A 14,338-nucleotide genomic window follows, 5' to 3' on the forward strand; every position below is an offset into this window, starting at 1 on the left:
TGCCTGCCTCTGTGTCAGAAGATATCCTGTTAAGTCTCAGCTCCCCAACTCCCAGGTCCCCCATCTGCAAAACCGGAGAACAAGACAGGCATGGCCTCACTTGTCCAGCTAAAACCATAAGGTGACCCCCAGATTGTGGAGCTGTCCGAAGAAACTGAAGCGATCAATTACGTGTGCAAACTATAAAGTCTAGTACAGAATCAAAAGATGACGGCCTTACGGAGGCTGGGGGAGGCAGAAGAGGGTATGGGGGTAGAAGAGAGGATGGGGGTAAAAGGTGACGGGAGGAGCCTTGACCGGTTTGGCTCAGCGGATGGAGCATCGCCCTGCGGACTCAAGGGTCCCAGGTTGGATTCCGGTAAAGGGCATGTACCTTGGTTGCGGGCACATCCCCAGTGGGGGGCCTGCAGGAGGCAGCTGATCGATGTTTCTAACTCTATCCCTCTCCCCTCCTCTCTCTAAAAAATCAACAAAATTTTTTTTAAAAAAAAGGTGATGGAAGGAGACTTGGGGTGTGAACACACACCACTATCTACAGCTGATGTATATTATAGAATGGTTCACCTGAAATCTATATAATTTTAACCAATGTCGCCCCAATAAATTCAATAAAAAAGACATCTTGACAGCATTTCAGTTTTGCGAACTCCAGTGACAACAGCGATGTTGCCTATTTTGCTGTTTTTGAGAAAAGCCTCCTGGTGTGTTTCCAGCAAACCCAGTCCCCGCCGCAGGCAGCTCCCGGCCTCCCCGCTGGGCGCGCGGAAAGGCGGGCGGGGCGGGCCGTCCTGCGGGAGGCGGGAGGCGGGAGCGCTGGGAGCCCCGCAGCCGCGGCCCCAGCCGGGGCGCCGGAGGCCAGGTACCAGCCGTGGGAACGCCGCGCGCGCCCGCGGGGCCACGTGACGGCCGCGGGGACGCGCGGGTCGGGGACGCGCGGGGACCAGCCTGCGCGCGGCTCCGCGGGTGACAAGGCGGCGGGAAGGGGCGGGGTCCGGGCGGGGCGCGGGGAGAGGCGGGCGGGGCGCGGGGCGAGGCGGGCGGGGCGCGGGGAGAGGCGGGCGGCGGGAGGAGGAGTGGAGATGGCGGCGGCGGCGGCTCAGGGGGGCGGGGGCGGGGAGCCCCGGGGCGCCGAGGGGGTCGGGCCGGGGGTCGCGGGGGACGTGGAGGTCGTGAAGGGGCAGCCGTTCGACGTGGGCCCGCGCTACTCGCAGCTGCAGTACATCGGCGAGGGCGCGTACGGCATGGTCAGGTGAGGGGCGTCCGGGCAGGGGCGCCGGGGCGGGGGCTGCGGCGGGGCGGGGGCTGCGGGCCGGGAGGGCCCGGGTGCCGGGTGCTCTCCGCGCCTGGAGGTCCGGGCGTCCCGAGGGGCGGGGGTCGGCCGGACTGGGAGCGCCCGGGGAGAGGACCTCTGCGTGCGCCCAGGAGGGGCTGGAGCCTGAACCGGCCTCTTCGCGGTGAAGGGAGGGGACCTGGGTGTGGGGGAGCTGCGGGGCCCGGGGCCCTGTGCACGGGGGTGCGGTGAGGAGAATGGGATCTGGGACGGTGCCGCCCTTAGTGGAGAGGGAGTGCGGACCCTCCTCTGGGGGGGATGCCTGGGGTGCCCCCGGGGAGGCCGGCGAGGGGTTCGGGAGAGCGCAGCGCACAGGGCTGGGCAGTGCTGGGCTGGGCCGGGAGCGCCTCCCGCAACTTCGGGGGGGGGAGGGGGACTGTGCGTTCTCCCCTCCCAACGGTGTGCCCTGGGCTTTGTTCATGGGGAACAGCTCTGCTGCCCTGCCAGACCTGCCTGCCTCATGCCTCCCTCCAGCCCCCGTGACTCCCTCCTTCTCCCGGTATTTGCCTCACTGTCTGCCCTGCACTCGTCTCCCAGCCCCCGACCTGTCCTGGGCTGCGGGAGCCCATCGCGGGGCGGGGCAGGGCAGCTCGAAGGGAGCGGGCTGCAGAGAGGGGAAGTCTGAGCGGCGCTCTTCCTCTCTTTGTGAAGTCACCGAAGGGCTGCCTGGCCGGTCCCCAGCTTTCTCCCTGGAGAGCGCAGGCCTTCGCAGCAGGAAGGAACCAGCATTGTTTACGACTTGGCCAGAGCCCTCTCGGCTCCCTCCCTTCCCGGCCACGGCCTGGGTGGGGCCAGCCGGCCTGGACTCCCCCTCTGTAGGACCACACCAACACCACCTCTCTGGCCCTCTCAGCTCAGCTTACGACCACGTCCGCAAGACACGCGTGGCCATCAAGAAAATCAGCCCCTTTGAGCACCAGACCTACTGCCAGCGCACGCTGCGGGAAATCCAGATCTTGCTGCGCTTCCGCCACGAGAATGTCATCAGCATCCGAGACATTCTTCGGGCACCTACCCTGGATGCCATGAGGGATGTGTATCCTTCACTTGGCCAGCTGGCTGCCAGGCGGCCTCAGAGCTGGGCTGGGGGAACATTGGGTTTCTTTCTGTTTCCTTCTTCCCTGTCACCCTCCAGAATAAGCCCAGTAAGAGAAACCTAGCGGAAAAGAGGCCACAGGAGGTCGGAGGCTGGGCTGCCCCGGGTGAATCCTGGCCTGCTGCAGCCAGGCAGTGTGGCCTGGGGCACGTCTGCTCTCTCTGCTCTGCCGCTGTGGGGTCTGGGCAAGATGGTCTCCATGGGGCTTTGTCTCCTGATATGTCCACTATTGTGACAGGACCCAGCCTCTGCCCACAGCCAGTTCTTGTTTAACAGACGGTTCTTTCCCCTCTGGGTCCTCAGCCTGGGAGGCAAGAAGAAAGCTGCCCCTCTCTGAGGGCCTACTATGCGTCAGGCGCTGTGCCTGCCCAGGGCTTTCACATTTCGAATTCTACCCCCCACCTGCCCGATGAGACAGGTCTCGGCTCCCTTTCGTACATGAGGAGATTGAGGCTCAGAAAGCCTTCAGTTGCTGCCTCTGCCCCTCCCCCAAAAGAAACCCTGTCCTTTCTCCAGGACTTCCTGCTGGGAGCCCCACCCAGTCACCTGTGGCCTTGCACCTTGCCCAGGGAGGGCCAGCCTGGCCTGTGTTGCCCTCCCCCCATATCACTTTCCTAGTTTGCTGTCCACTTCCTGCCTGCCTCTGTTGTTAGCAGCTTCTAATACTGTCACCTCTCCCCCACTCCACCCACCCCGTCAGTCCCAGTTCTCCACCCAAGCATGGGGATTGGTACCGGGCGTCTGCAGGCCCCCACCACAAACTGCGGGCAGGAAACCTCCACGCTCACTCCCAGCTCGCCGCATGACCTTCAGCACCTTCATCTATAAAACAGGGTTGGCCCACATGTTCTCTGAAGGCCCTGTGGGGCTGATTCTAGAAGATAGCCCTTATTCTTGTAGAGACAAGCCAAGAGACGTGTGTGTATGTATGTATGCATGCATGCAAGTTTAATCTTAAATTACCTAAGGACATTTACTCCTCTCTCTTCTGATGCACGGCCAAGCACTCTTTGAACAGGAGCGTGCTGTTGGGAGTGTCTCCTCACTTGCCTTGCACAAACCATTCCCATAAGGTAGACATTTATTTTTAAGCAAACATTTGTTGCATGCCAGATGGTATGCATACATTATCTCATTTAACCCTCTCAACAGCCATGTGGCTCAGGCATGTATGATAGCAACACGAGTTCATGTTGCTGAACACTTACAGCGTGCCAAGCACTGGGCTGGCTTCTTTACATGGGTCATCTCATCTCGTCGTCACCACCACTCTCGAAAGAACCCTTCTTTTCCTACTTTTCAGACGAGGAAATAGAGGTGCAGACAGGTTGAGGTGGTAAAACCAATGAGCAGGGGGTGGGGACTTCAGACACAGCAGGTGAACCCCAGAGCTGCTGCTCTTCGCTGGAGTTGTCCTGCCTCCTGCAGAACTGAAGTGCTTTTGCTCAGGTCACCAGCTGAGATGCAGCAGAGGCCGAGAGCCTGGGCCTTGCCCAGCCTGTAATGGGGGTTGGCAGATCTGTTGAGTCTGAGGGGCGCCAGCTGGAGGGCATGCGGGGCCTAGTCACCAGAGCCCGTTCTTCTTAACCAAGTGCCTCCTGCTGCCCCCTCCTGTGGGGTCTCCGATACCATCCTCAGCTACATTGTGCAGGACCTGATGGAGACAGACCTGTACAAGTTGCTCAAAAGCCAGCAGCTGAGCAACGACCACGTCTGCTACTTCCTCTACCAGATCCTGCGGGGCCTCAAGTATATCCACTCAGCGAACGTGCTCCACCGGGATTTAAAGCCCTCCAACCTGCTCATCAACACCACCTGCGACCTTAAGGTCCGGGGACTGGGTGCCTGTTCCCTCCTCCCGCCGGGGTCTGGGGCTTCCATTTGACTCATAGCCCCCCGGAGCAGGAGGGCACTGCCAGCCAGGGGAACAGCATGGGCAGGGGCATGGCGAAATGACTGCTAGGGCGGGGAGGCCTTGAGCACCAAGCTTAGCAGCCCCGGTTGGATTCCAGATCTGCGATTTTGGCCTGGCCCGGATCGCCGATCCCGAGCATGACCACACTGGCTTCCTGACAGAATACGTGGCCACTCGCTGGTACCGGGCCCCAGAGATCATGCTGAACTCCAAGGTAGGGGACCCACCCCCAAAGGGAAGGGGCCAGGTCCCCGGAAGCCCTGGAGCTACCTCTGAGCCAGGCAGGGACCCCCTGGGCCGGGTCACATTACTCTGGTCCTTGGGGTCTGGAAAGAAGCTAAGCACTAGCTCTTCCCAGGCTCTGCTCTCTGCCTCCTGCAGCATTGAATCCAGGTTCGGGGGGTGGCTTGGCCCAGACAACAGGGACCTGTTGAGGCTGGCCCGGGGCCCACCACTTTCTCCCTCCCCCCCTTCCCCCCCCCAGGGCTACACCAAGTCCATCGATATCTGGTCTGTGGGCTGCATTCTGGCTGAAATGCTCTCCAACCGGCCCATCTTCCCTGGCAAGCACTACCTGGACCAGCTCAACCACATTCTGGGTGAGGGGGCCTGGCCAGCTGAGGGGAAGGGAGGTTAGTCTGTTGGAAGTGAGATTTCTTTGGGGTCAGGGTTGGTGAGTGTGGGAGTTGGATCAGGGGTCCCACCACATTTGGAGCCTCTGCAGCACCTCACAGGATGTCAGTGATATAGATGCTCTCCCGCTGGCACATGGAAAAAGCAAGGAAGTGCTGGAGCTGAGATCTGAACTGAGGGCTGCCCGTGTCCAGACCCCTGGCTTCATCATCATAGTATTGGCTGGAGATAACTCTCAGGGCATGGGATGGGTTGTGGGAGCTCCTGTTCTTGGCTCCTTCTGTTCCCAGAAGGGAGAGAGGATCTCTCACCAAGTCACCTGCCCTACCCATAGGCATCCTGGGTTCCCCATCCCAAGAGGACCTGAATTGTATCATCAACATGAAGGCCCGGAACTACCTGCAGTCTCTGCCTTCCAAGACCAAGGTGGCCTGGGCCAAGCTCTTCCCCAAGTCAGACTCCAAAGGTGAGAGCGACATGGGGGTTGACGGGGGGGTGAAAGCTGGGTGCAAGCCCAGCAGCTGCCTGAGTAGACAGGCCCCCTGGGCACAGAGAAGCAAAACAGTACTTCTGGGAGCTTCCCGAGCCTTCCCTTTGACCCCTGATTCCTGCCCTTCCTTAGCCCTTGACCTGCTGGACCGGATGTTGACCTTTAACCCTAATAAACGGATCACAGTAGAAGAAGCCCTGGCTCACCCCTACCTGGAGCAGTACTACGACCCAACAGATGAGGTGGGTCAGCCACCAGGAGCAGGCCTGGTGGGTAAGTGGGTGGGTAGGCATCCCTCAGTATCTGGCCTGAGCCTCACATCTTTGCCACCCTAGCCAGTGGCCGAGGAACCTTTCACCTTTGACATGGAGCTGGATGATCTACCCAAGGAGCGGCTGAAGGAGCTCATATTCCAGGAGACAGCCCGCTTCCAGCCTGGGGTGCTGGAGGCCACCTAACCTGAACAGATGCCTCCGTTCCCCGGGGCTGGGTGAGTGCGCCCCACCGCCCACGCGCTGATTCACTCTGAGACCAGGGTACCAAACATCCTGTACAGTCAAAGCTCATGCCCATGATCCATGTCTGTGGTCGCAACAGAAGGGCCAGAGCCTGCCCAGGCCGTAGACCTGTGGCCTGCCAGTCTTGATGTCCCTCCTTTCCCCCAGCCCCAAATGTCTCCCATCTGTCCACACCCTGCTGCCTCCAGCCCTAGGGGTCACTGAAGGCCCCTCTCACCCATCTGGGGACCGGAGCCAGGTTTTGCCCCTCCCAGTACGGCAGGTGGGGCCCCAATTGCTTTGGGAGGAGCGAGCAGCTCTCAGCCTGACCCAGATACCACGCTTTCTCACACCTGGTGCCCAGGTCAGCAGTTCACACACCTTGGGGGGACTCTGACCCACACTGCTCTTCCCTCCTTCGTCACTTCCGGTCTTTCGCCAGCTGGAGCCTGATAGAGGGCAGGCAGACACACCTGCGCTCCAACCCCAGGTCTGACACGTAGTAAGAGCTGTGTGATATTGTGCAAGACACTTCACTTCTGCAGCTCCATTTCCTGGGGACAGTCCTGATAATGAGAGCAAACACAGAGCACTAAGCATTGTTCTAGATGTTTCTGTGTATGAGCTCATCTCACCCTTGCAGCAGTACCATGAGACAGGTACTAAGATTGTCCCCATTATGAGGAAACAGGCACATCTCACTCAACTGTAGGGATGAAACGAAAGGGGTTGAGGTCAGAGCTCCGGCAGGTGCTCTCCTGGTGCTAATGGTTCCTTTCCTGCCTGCCTTTTCGTTTAGGCCCTGCCTCCTGTCTGCCCCTCCCCTGCTGGACTGTTAGAAAATGGACACTGTGCCCAGCCCGGACCCCGGCAGCCCAGGTCGGGGACAGGGCGGGCCTGGCCATCTTCCCTCGCTTTGCTCGGGCCTCCGGCTTCAGGCAGGCCCAGGCCCCCTCCCTCCCCGCTCCTAGGACCTGTGGCTCAGGTGGCCCCAAAGAAGATTCCCCTCAGCTGCTCGGCCTTCCTCTCCCCCAGCTGTCCCAGTCTCTGGTGGTTCTGGAATCGAAGGGCTCCAGCTGCCCTGTGACCTCCTGAGGGACGGTGGGGGATAGGGCGCACTGAGTCGGGACTCAGGGCCGGCCATGCCCCACTCACCTCATTCAAACCCCACCCATTTCCCCTCAAGGAACATTCCTAAGGCTCAAGGGCTAGTATCCTTGAGGAGCCGGGCCCTGCCTAAGCCCCCTCCCCCTAAGCTGCCACATCTAACTCGTGCTGCTTCTGTGTGTGGGTGAGCAGAAGTGGAGGCGGGGGCGTGGAGAGCCCGGGCCCCTGCCCGCCTGTGCCTGTATCTAATATATAAATATAGAGATGTGTATATGTGGCCCTGGCTCTGTCTGTGTTTGCCGATGCCGTGCCCCTCGCCATGGCTGCTTTGAAGACTGACACTCCAGCCCAGCTGCCTCCAGCTGTGGCTTTACCTGGCCCGGGCACCTCTGGCCCCCCCGCTGGCCAGGGTTGAAGATGGGAGTGTAAGAAGCTCCACCTCCTGGACAGAGTGGGGGTCACTTTTCCCCTCAGCCACCGTCCGCTCCCCTCTCTGATGTCTTCCTAACTGGCTGGGGTGATTCGGGGGTGATTCCGGCACCTACACACCCCTGGATTTTCTAGAATGGAAGGGATGGTAGCCCCTGGCCACATGCACAAGTGGTCAGGGGGGAGGTTCTAGCAGATGTGTGGGGGAACCTGACTCCCCAGTGTTGTCAAGCAGAGGGGGCGCTGCCATCTGCGGAGGGTCTGCGGTGTGAGGGCCAGAGCTGCTTGGCCTCGCCTCCCGCCTGTACTCCATCCCCAGCTGAGCCCTGCAGCCTGGCGCTGAGCCAGCAGCAGGCTGAGCAGGTCCCAGGGGCGTGGTGGTGACCAGTGGTGGAATCAGCCTACATCAGCCAGGCAATCGGCAAGGCAACACAGTTCACCGGCGACAGCTGAGCTGGCGGCAGCCGGAGCCGGGAGGCAGGGGCCATGAGCTCTGTGCTGTACTATGCCCTGCCCGCCCTGGGCAGCTATGCCGTGCTCTCCATCTTCTTCCTGCGCCGGCCTCGCCTGCTGCACACACCTGGGGTTCCGGCCTTCTGTCCCCGCCTGGGGGCCCACCGGGGAGGTGAGCTGGGGGGTGGGGGATTGTAGGCTACTGAGGGTGAACTAGGAAGAGCAAGACACGTGCCAAGGTGGACAGCAGAGAGGGTTGGTCTAAGGGGCCAGATGTTAGGAAGAGGGCAGACCGAGGTAGGAGGAGAGCAGGTGACAGGGCAGGATGTGGAAGGAGGAAAGGAGGCTGCCCACCTGGGCTGACGGGGTGATGAGGCAGGGGCCAGGGGGGAGGAAGGGGCCCAGCCCCAGGGACCCACCGCGCTGCCCCACACAGGATCTGGAGAGAGGCTGGAGAACACCATGGAGGCCATGGAGAAGTGAGTGCGCCCGCCCAGCCGAGCTGCGAGGTCGTGCCAGCTGTGCTCGGCCTGAAGCCAAGGGGTGCCATGCACTTCCTAGTCTGGGTGATGGAGCCCCGGGAGGCATCGCGCCGGCTGCATATCCCGCTTTAAATTGCCACCCCCCCCCCCCCCCCCGCTCCCCTGAACCTCCCACCACCCTGTGCCCCACAGCCCACTGACTTTCGCTCCCTTAGCGCCATGGCCCAGCGCTCAGACCTCCTGGAGCTGGACTGTCAGCTGACCCGGGACGGTGTGGTGGTGGTTTCCCACGACGAGAACCTGTCCCGCCAGTCAGGCGTGAACAAGGATGTGAGCAGCCTGGACTTTGAGGTGGGCCTTGCCCTAGCCCCCCCAGACCCAGGGAGCCCCCACTGAGCCTCCTGGTGACATGCCCCTGCCTCCCCAGGAGCTGCCCCTCTACAAGGAGGAGCTGGAGGTTTACTTCTCACCAGGTAAGAGCATGGGGGTGAGCCCGGGCTGGGCCAGCTGAGGGGCCATGGCCTCAACCTCTGCCCTCTCTGCTCTGGAACTTGCCCCTCGTCCCCTGGGTTCCCACTCCCACCCACCCGTCCTCCTCTGCTCTCTCCCCATAACCCCCAGGCCACTTCGCACATGGGTCAGACAGGCACATGGTGCGTCTGGAGGATGTTTTCCAGAGGTTCCCTCGCATGCCCATGAGTGTGGAGGTCAAAGAGGAAAACGAGAAGCTCATTCACAAGGTGGTGCTGTGGGCACGGTGGGGAGGGCCCGGCCTGGGGAGAGGCCTAACTCCCTTTCATCTCCTTCCTCCTCCTTCCAGATAGCCAGCCTGGTGAGGCACTTTGACCGCAATGAAATCACCATCTGGGCCTCAGAGAAGAGCTCAATCATGAAGAAGTGCAAGGCTGCTGTGAGGCCCTTTCCCTCCCTGCTCCTGCAGCCCCTCCTCCCAGGGGCTGGAGCCCTGCCCAACCTGGGGGCCTAGGCTGGCGGGGTCTGGGGGGTTCTGGGGGATTTGGAGAGGTGAGGTGGTGGAGGAAGTATGTGAGCCAAGTCAAGTCATGCTGCTGGGAACAGGGAGGGTGCGTTCAGGCCTTGAGAGCTGGGCCAAGATGTGGCTTTGATCCCGAAGATAGTAGGGTTTCCTGAATGTTCCAAAGCTGTTCCTCCTGCAGCCCAAGCCTCTCTGCTCTCCCAGGAGCAGACTGACTCCTTTCACCCCCCCATTGCCTCCCAGAACCCCGAGATGCCGCTCTCCTTCACCAGATGCCGAGTCATCCGGCTGTTACTGCTGTATTACCTGGGGCTGCTGCCCTTCGTCCCTATCCCTGAGAAGTTCCTCTTGTGTTTCCTGCCCACCATCATCAACAGGTACCTACAGGTCCCCATCTCCCTTCTCCATCCTCCCCAGGCTTCCAGCTGCTTCTGTCCTTAGAAAAACACCCCCATCTCAAGCCCCATTTTGTAGGGTCCCCAGCCACCTTCAGGATAACCCCCACAGCACTGTGAAGACAGGGGCTCTCACCCAGCTCTCATGGATACTAAGAGGACCATGAACCCTCTGAAATTCAGTGCAAATGTACTGGTATGTAGGTGTGGATAGAGTTTTGGGACAAAAGGTTCACTTACTCATCCATTCATCCACCTAGTATTTATTGACTGCCGACTCTTCCAGGTGCAGGAACACCAGTAATAAAGACCAGTGTGGGTGGGGCAAGGCCCTCAGCGTACAGTCTGGCTCGGGAGACGCATGTTAATTGTAGCATCACTCTGATGCCCCAAAGGAAAAGCAAGTGTTTTCCTGCGGGAAACAAGGATTAACAAAGTAACATCTGGGTGACTTATGCGGAATGTGGATACTTCGCCAGCTCTCAGCCCCCCCTCCCCCACCTGCTCTCAGAGAACTCGGCTGTGGTGGCCCAGTGCTTTCTGCTGTCATGAGAAGCGCCCAGCCAGCCCCCACAACCCTTTGCTACAAAGACATCATTATTCTACAGAACTTTGTGTATAGAATTTTTATGCAGGATTTACAGTGTTTCCACACCCTTTCGTTAGTTGAGCTTTACTTGGCAGCACCCCCAGGAGTTATAGGAATCATGACCCACAGAACATGGAGAATCTGAGGCTCAGAGCTTCTGGAACTTGCTCGAGGTGATCCAGCTAGAAGCCCGGGGCCTGGCCTGCCCTGGGACACTGTGGCGGGGCTCTGAAGTCTCCCCTGGAGTGGGACAAGCAGGGGCAAGTAGCCGACCCATTAAACGCTGTCTGTTCTCAGAAGCTGGTCAGGCCCAGCCGGGAGGACCTCCAGACTGTGTCCAGCTTGGGAATCTAGCTAGGTTTCCGCCCTGGCCCCACCACAGCCTTGCACGTGACCTCGGGCAAGTCAATCAAACTCTCCAAGACTGAGTTTCCGCTTCTGAGAAACAGGGAGGGGCGGGCACACCCTCAAAGCATGGAGTCAAGGAGGTAGGAGTAGATCTCACTGAACAAAGGGTGGATTCTTTGTCTGGGCAACTGCAAAGGTTCTTTTTTAAAAAAAATTTTTAAATTTATTTCAGAGAGGGAGAGAGAGATAGAAACATCAATGATGAGAGAGAATCACTGATCAGCTGCCTCCTGAACACCCCCTACTGGGGATCGAGCCCTTGACCGGAATTGAACCCGGGGGCCCTTCAGTCCACAGACCAACACTCTATCCACTGAGCCAAACTAGCCAGGGCTGCAAAGGTTCTTTTAGAGGGGGGTAGGTGTCACTGGTCAGGGATCACAACCACCCCCACTCTCCACCCCCGTGACGGAGAGAGACCCATGGACTGACCACGGCACCCCTTCTCCACAGGACCTACTTCCCATTCTCCTGCTCGGGGCTGAACAAGCTGACAGCCGTGGTTACTAAATGGTGAGGTGGGCGAGACGGCTGGGTGGAGTGTCCCCAAAGAGACCTGCCTCCGCCCTTCTCCTCAGTCCCCCCCATCTTGACCTTGGCCACCCCCTCCCCACCAGGCTCATCATGAGGAAAAGTCTGATCCAACACCTGGAGCAGCGAGGAGTGCAGGTGAGGCTTCGCTACCTCAGTTCCCGGCGTGGGCTGGCACAGCGTTCCAGCCACAGCTCTGCTGCTGACCGGCTGGCGGCTGGGGCAGGTCACCTTCAGAGCCTGGTTTCTTCACTGTAAATGGGGATAATGACAGAGTTAGCTCTTCTGGGTATGTCACTGGTACTTAGCAAGGGCCTGGTAAATGCTAGCCATTATGGTGATGTACTGAACTGTCCTGACCCCTGATGAGGGGCTGGGCAAAGACAGTAGAGAAACAGGAGCCTGCCCACCTCCTCCCGCTCCCAACCTTCAGCTTTGACCAGGTCATTTAATTAGCAAACCTTGGTTGAGCATATATTACGGGCACTACGGGCACTACGGTACTGAGCAGGGAGTTTACCGGGGCAGGAGGGGAAGGAAGCAGGCCATCACCAGCACAGGGGCAGCTCGTGGACAGGAAAGGCAAGTGCGGTGGCCTGTGGGGTCAGAGAAGGCCTCTGGGAGAAGTGAGACGCTGGCTCCAGGGGCGGACAAGGGAGAGCACTCAGGCGGGAGGCTCCCGTGGGGAGGCCCAGAGGAGCTAGAGGCTGGCAGTCTGAGAAGCAGAGAGGGCTCCCGCCACGGCAGCCCGGAGGAGGCGGCACCAGGCGGGCTGGAGAAGGCAGCAGAGGCGACGGGCCTCCTCCGTAAGGAGCCTGGGCTTCTGCCCAAAGGGAGGGGAAGCTTTTGAGGGAAGAGCCCTGACCCAGTTGAGATTTGTTGAGTGAGGGTCATCCGTGTGGCGAAGTGACTGTGGGGGCCACGGTGGAAGCAGAGTCTCATGAGGAGGCTGATGCTGCCACGGACAGGATTTGGGCTCCAGTGGTAACAGTGGGGATGGATGGAAGAGCTTACAGACCAGCCACTGATTGGACGAGGGTAAGTGAGGATGAGCCCTCCCACTCCTGGGGGCTTCACCTCAACTCTAGGAGGCTGGACCTGAACGCTCAGCTGTCACACTAGGAAACCCAGAGGTCCACTGGCCTGCACAGGGCACAGATCCCGGTCCCACCTATGTCGGTGCCCACAGGAGAGGACTCAGGAGTCAGGGCAGGGAGAGCAGCAGCAGGTGCAGGCAGGCCGGCGGCGCTGGCCTACTGGCAAACAGCCCACCACTGGCTTTCCATGGCGTATATACTGCCTCGGCCGATTTCAGGCTACCAGTATGAAGTCACTGGACGGAGTGGGGAAGAGATGCGAGGTAGCACATTCTTGCAGAGTATTTCCACCGGACACATTCGACAGACATAAATCATCTCCAGGGCATAGTGATAGTAAAATGGAAGTATGAGGAAGTGATGAGTTTTTAGATTTTATTGCCTTTGTTTTTAATACGGTTTACGGAATTGCAAGTCTGCAATTTAATATTTAATAATGGGTGTGTCCAAAACCAATTTGAAAAATTTCTGGAAACTGAACAATCAGCGCCCCAGCATTCCGCTGCGGAGAGGCCTCCACAGAGAGCCCTGACCAGCTGGGTGCAATGGGGAGTTCCAGGTCAAGCTGTTTGGAAACGATGCCTCTCTCCCCCCTCAGGTGGTATTCTGGTGCCTTAATGAAGAGTCGGATTTTGAAGTGGCCTACAGTCTGGGGGCCACTGGCGTCATGACTGATTACCCCACAGCCCTGAGGCGCTACCTGGACAACCACAGAGCAGCGGCCCCCGTCTCCTAAGCCTGAGGCCCTTGCCCTCAACAATGTTTCTCTTTCCCAATAAATATTTTATTTTTAGTCAAGCCTTTTTGCATTCTTTTTAGGGGGTAGAGGGTGTCCGGGTGTCAGAGATGCTAGAAAACTCTAAAGATGGCAGCCTAAGGCCGGAGTCTGGGACCCGGAACTAGCCTGACCCACTGGTTCAACCACATTCCAGACCCAGAGTAATGCCACACCCTGTGCCAGCCTGGCCTCCACTCTCCTCAGGAATGTCCCTTCAGAGCCACAGATAATGGGTCCATTCTTCTGAGAGCGCCAGGCCCACAGCGGGGGCCTTGGCTGACCCCTGAGCCTCCACACCTGGCTGCACAGGTGGGCATGGGGGACGGTGGGTCCTCAGCACCACCTGCTGCCTCCCACGCCAACCTTCCCCGCCCAGGCTTCCTGCTATAGAAGCTCCCAGTTCCCCAGCCCTCTCCAGCCGGTAGGTCTGTCACTCATTGACGAAACCGGCTTTTACAAGCTTATGGACGACTCTAGGCCCGGCCGGGCCCTGGGGCCCGTGCAGGGAACACAACAAGGTTAGCATGGCCCACGTGTGTCAACACTCAGGGGAGCCCACAGCAGACCCCAGCTCCGCCTGCAGGACGGGCATCGGAGGAGCCGCCACCTGGAGGAGGTGATGCTCAGCCGGGCTCGCCTGTTCCCAGGCGCTGTCCCGGGTCTAACCGACCACACCTTTAGCTCCTGCATTCCGCGGCTGTCCCTGGTGCAATGGCCCAGACCGCGGGCTGGACCACAGCGAGAAGCCACCTCTGCCTCCTGCAGGCGGACAACCTCGGCACAACGCGAACAGCAGCAGACGCTGCAGCGGGGATGGAGGGTGGGCCCGGGCGGTGGGCAATGCAGACCATTATGACTACTCTGTCCCCGGGGGCGTGATCCAGACACCGTGCCCCTCCGAACCCCGCGCAGGTCAGGTACCTCAGACACGTGCCCCTTCAAGAACCGCGGGAGGCCCGAGGGGCGGCGGGCCGGGCCGGGCCGGGCCGGGCCGGGCCGCTGGGCGGCGAGTGGACTGCGGGCGGCAGCCGCATTTCCGGGCGGCCGAGCCGGAGCGGGGGCAGGGTAGGCCGGCCTGCGCTGGCCGCGGTGTGACGCGCCCCCTCATTTGCAT

The 14,338-nt window shown here is 60.0% G+C and overlaps 2 protein-coding genes and 1 long non-coding RNA gene across 6 annotated transcripts; 2 read left to right on the forward strand and 1 right to left on the reverse strand.

The window, feature by feature from the left end:
• Positions 1 to 1,077: 1,077 nt before the first annotated feature.
• MAPK3 (mitogen-activated protein kinase 3) lies at positions 1,078 to 7,345 on the forward strand. Its single transcript, XM_070413501.1, has 9 exons — positions 1,078 to 1,249; positions 2,184 to 2,366; positions 4,065 to 4,254; positions 4,439 to 4,555; positions 4,826 to 4,940; positions 5,309 to 5,440; positions 5,597 to 5,706; positions 5,800 to 5,954; positions 6,761 to 7,345. The coding sequence occupies exons 1-8, from the start codon at positions 1,080 to 1,082 to the stop codon at positions 5,920 to 5,922; spliced, it is 1,140 nt and encodes a 379-aa protein (XP_070269602.1). The 5' UTR covers positions 1,078 to 1,079; the 3' UTR covers positions 5,923 to 5,954; positions 6,761 to 7,345.
• A 100-nt stretch (positions 7,346 to 7,445) lies between these two features.
• On the forward strand, positions 7,446 to 13,244 carry GDPD3 (glycerophosphodiester phosphodiesterase domain containing 3). Its single transcript, XM_070413503.1, has 10 exons — positions 7,446 to 8,122; positions 8,387 to 8,429; positions 8,648 to 8,783; positions 8,860 to 8,905; positions 9,054 to 9,172; positions 9,253 to 9,342; positions 9,670 to 9,803; positions 11,272 to 11,331; positions 11,436 to 11,487; positions 13,045 to 13,244. The coding sequence occupies exons 1-10, from the start codon at positions 7,984 to 7,986 to the stop codon at positions 13,180 to 13,182; spliced, it is 957 nt and encodes a 318-aa protein (XP_070269604.1). The 5' UTR covers positions 7,446 to 7,983; the 3' UTR covers positions 13,183 to 13,244.
• Positions 10,047 to 14,289, reverse strand: LOC139009290 (uncharacterized). Of its 4 annotated transcripts, none has more exons than XR_011471293.1 (4): positions 14,146 to 14,289; positions 12,521 to 12,682; positions 11,467 to 11,601; positions 10,047 to 10,233 (listed from the first exon to the last, which is right to left on the reverse strand). It is a non-coding gene; the product is annotated as an uncharacterized lncRNA (long non-coding RNA). The 4 variants fall into 4 exon arrangements; XR_011471292.1 differs by having other exon boundaries at positions 12,521 to 12,764; XR_011471294.1 differs by lacking the exon at positions 12,521 to 12,682 and having other exon boundaries at positions 10,048 to 10,233.
• Between the last annotated feature and the right edge of the window lie 49 nt (positions 14,290 to 14,338).

This window comes from Myotis yumanensis, unplaced genomic scaffold, assembly GCF_028538775.1.
Source record: "Myotis yumanensis isolate MYYU_CA2020_CCGP unplaced genomic scaffold, mMyoYum1.0.hap1 SCAF_4, whole genome shotgun sequence".
In the NCBI taxonomy this organism is placed as follows: domain Eukaryota; kingdom Metazoa; phylum Chordata; class Mammalia; order Chiroptera; family Vespertilionidae; genus Myotis; species Myotis yumanensis.

Coding starts and splice junctions, on each gene's coding strand:
- MAPK3 (XM_070413501.1), top strand. CDS start 1,080: ATGGCGGCGGCGGCGGCTCAGGGGGGCGGGGGCGGGGAGCCCCGGGGC. Junction 4,255..4,438: donor ACACCACCTGCGACCTTAAG/GTCCGGGGACTG, acceptor GTTGGATTCCAG/ATCTGCGATTTTGGCCTGGC. Junction 5,707..5,799: donor ACTACGACCCAACAGATGAG/GTGGGTCAGCCA, acceptor TTGCCACCCTAG/CCAGTGGCCGAGGAACCTTT.
- GDPD3 (XM_070413503.1), top strand. CDS start 7,984: ATGAGCTCTGTGCTGTACTATGCCCTGCCCGCCCTGGGCAGCTATGCC. Junction 8,430..8,647: donor ACCATGGAGGCCATGGAGAA/GTGAGTGCGCCC, acceptor TCGCTCCCTTAG/CGCCATGGCCCAGCGCTCAG. Junction 9,343..9,669: donor TGAAGAAGTGCAAGGCTGCT/GTGAGGCCCTTT, acceptor ATTGCCTCCCAG/AACCCCGAGATGCCGCTCTC.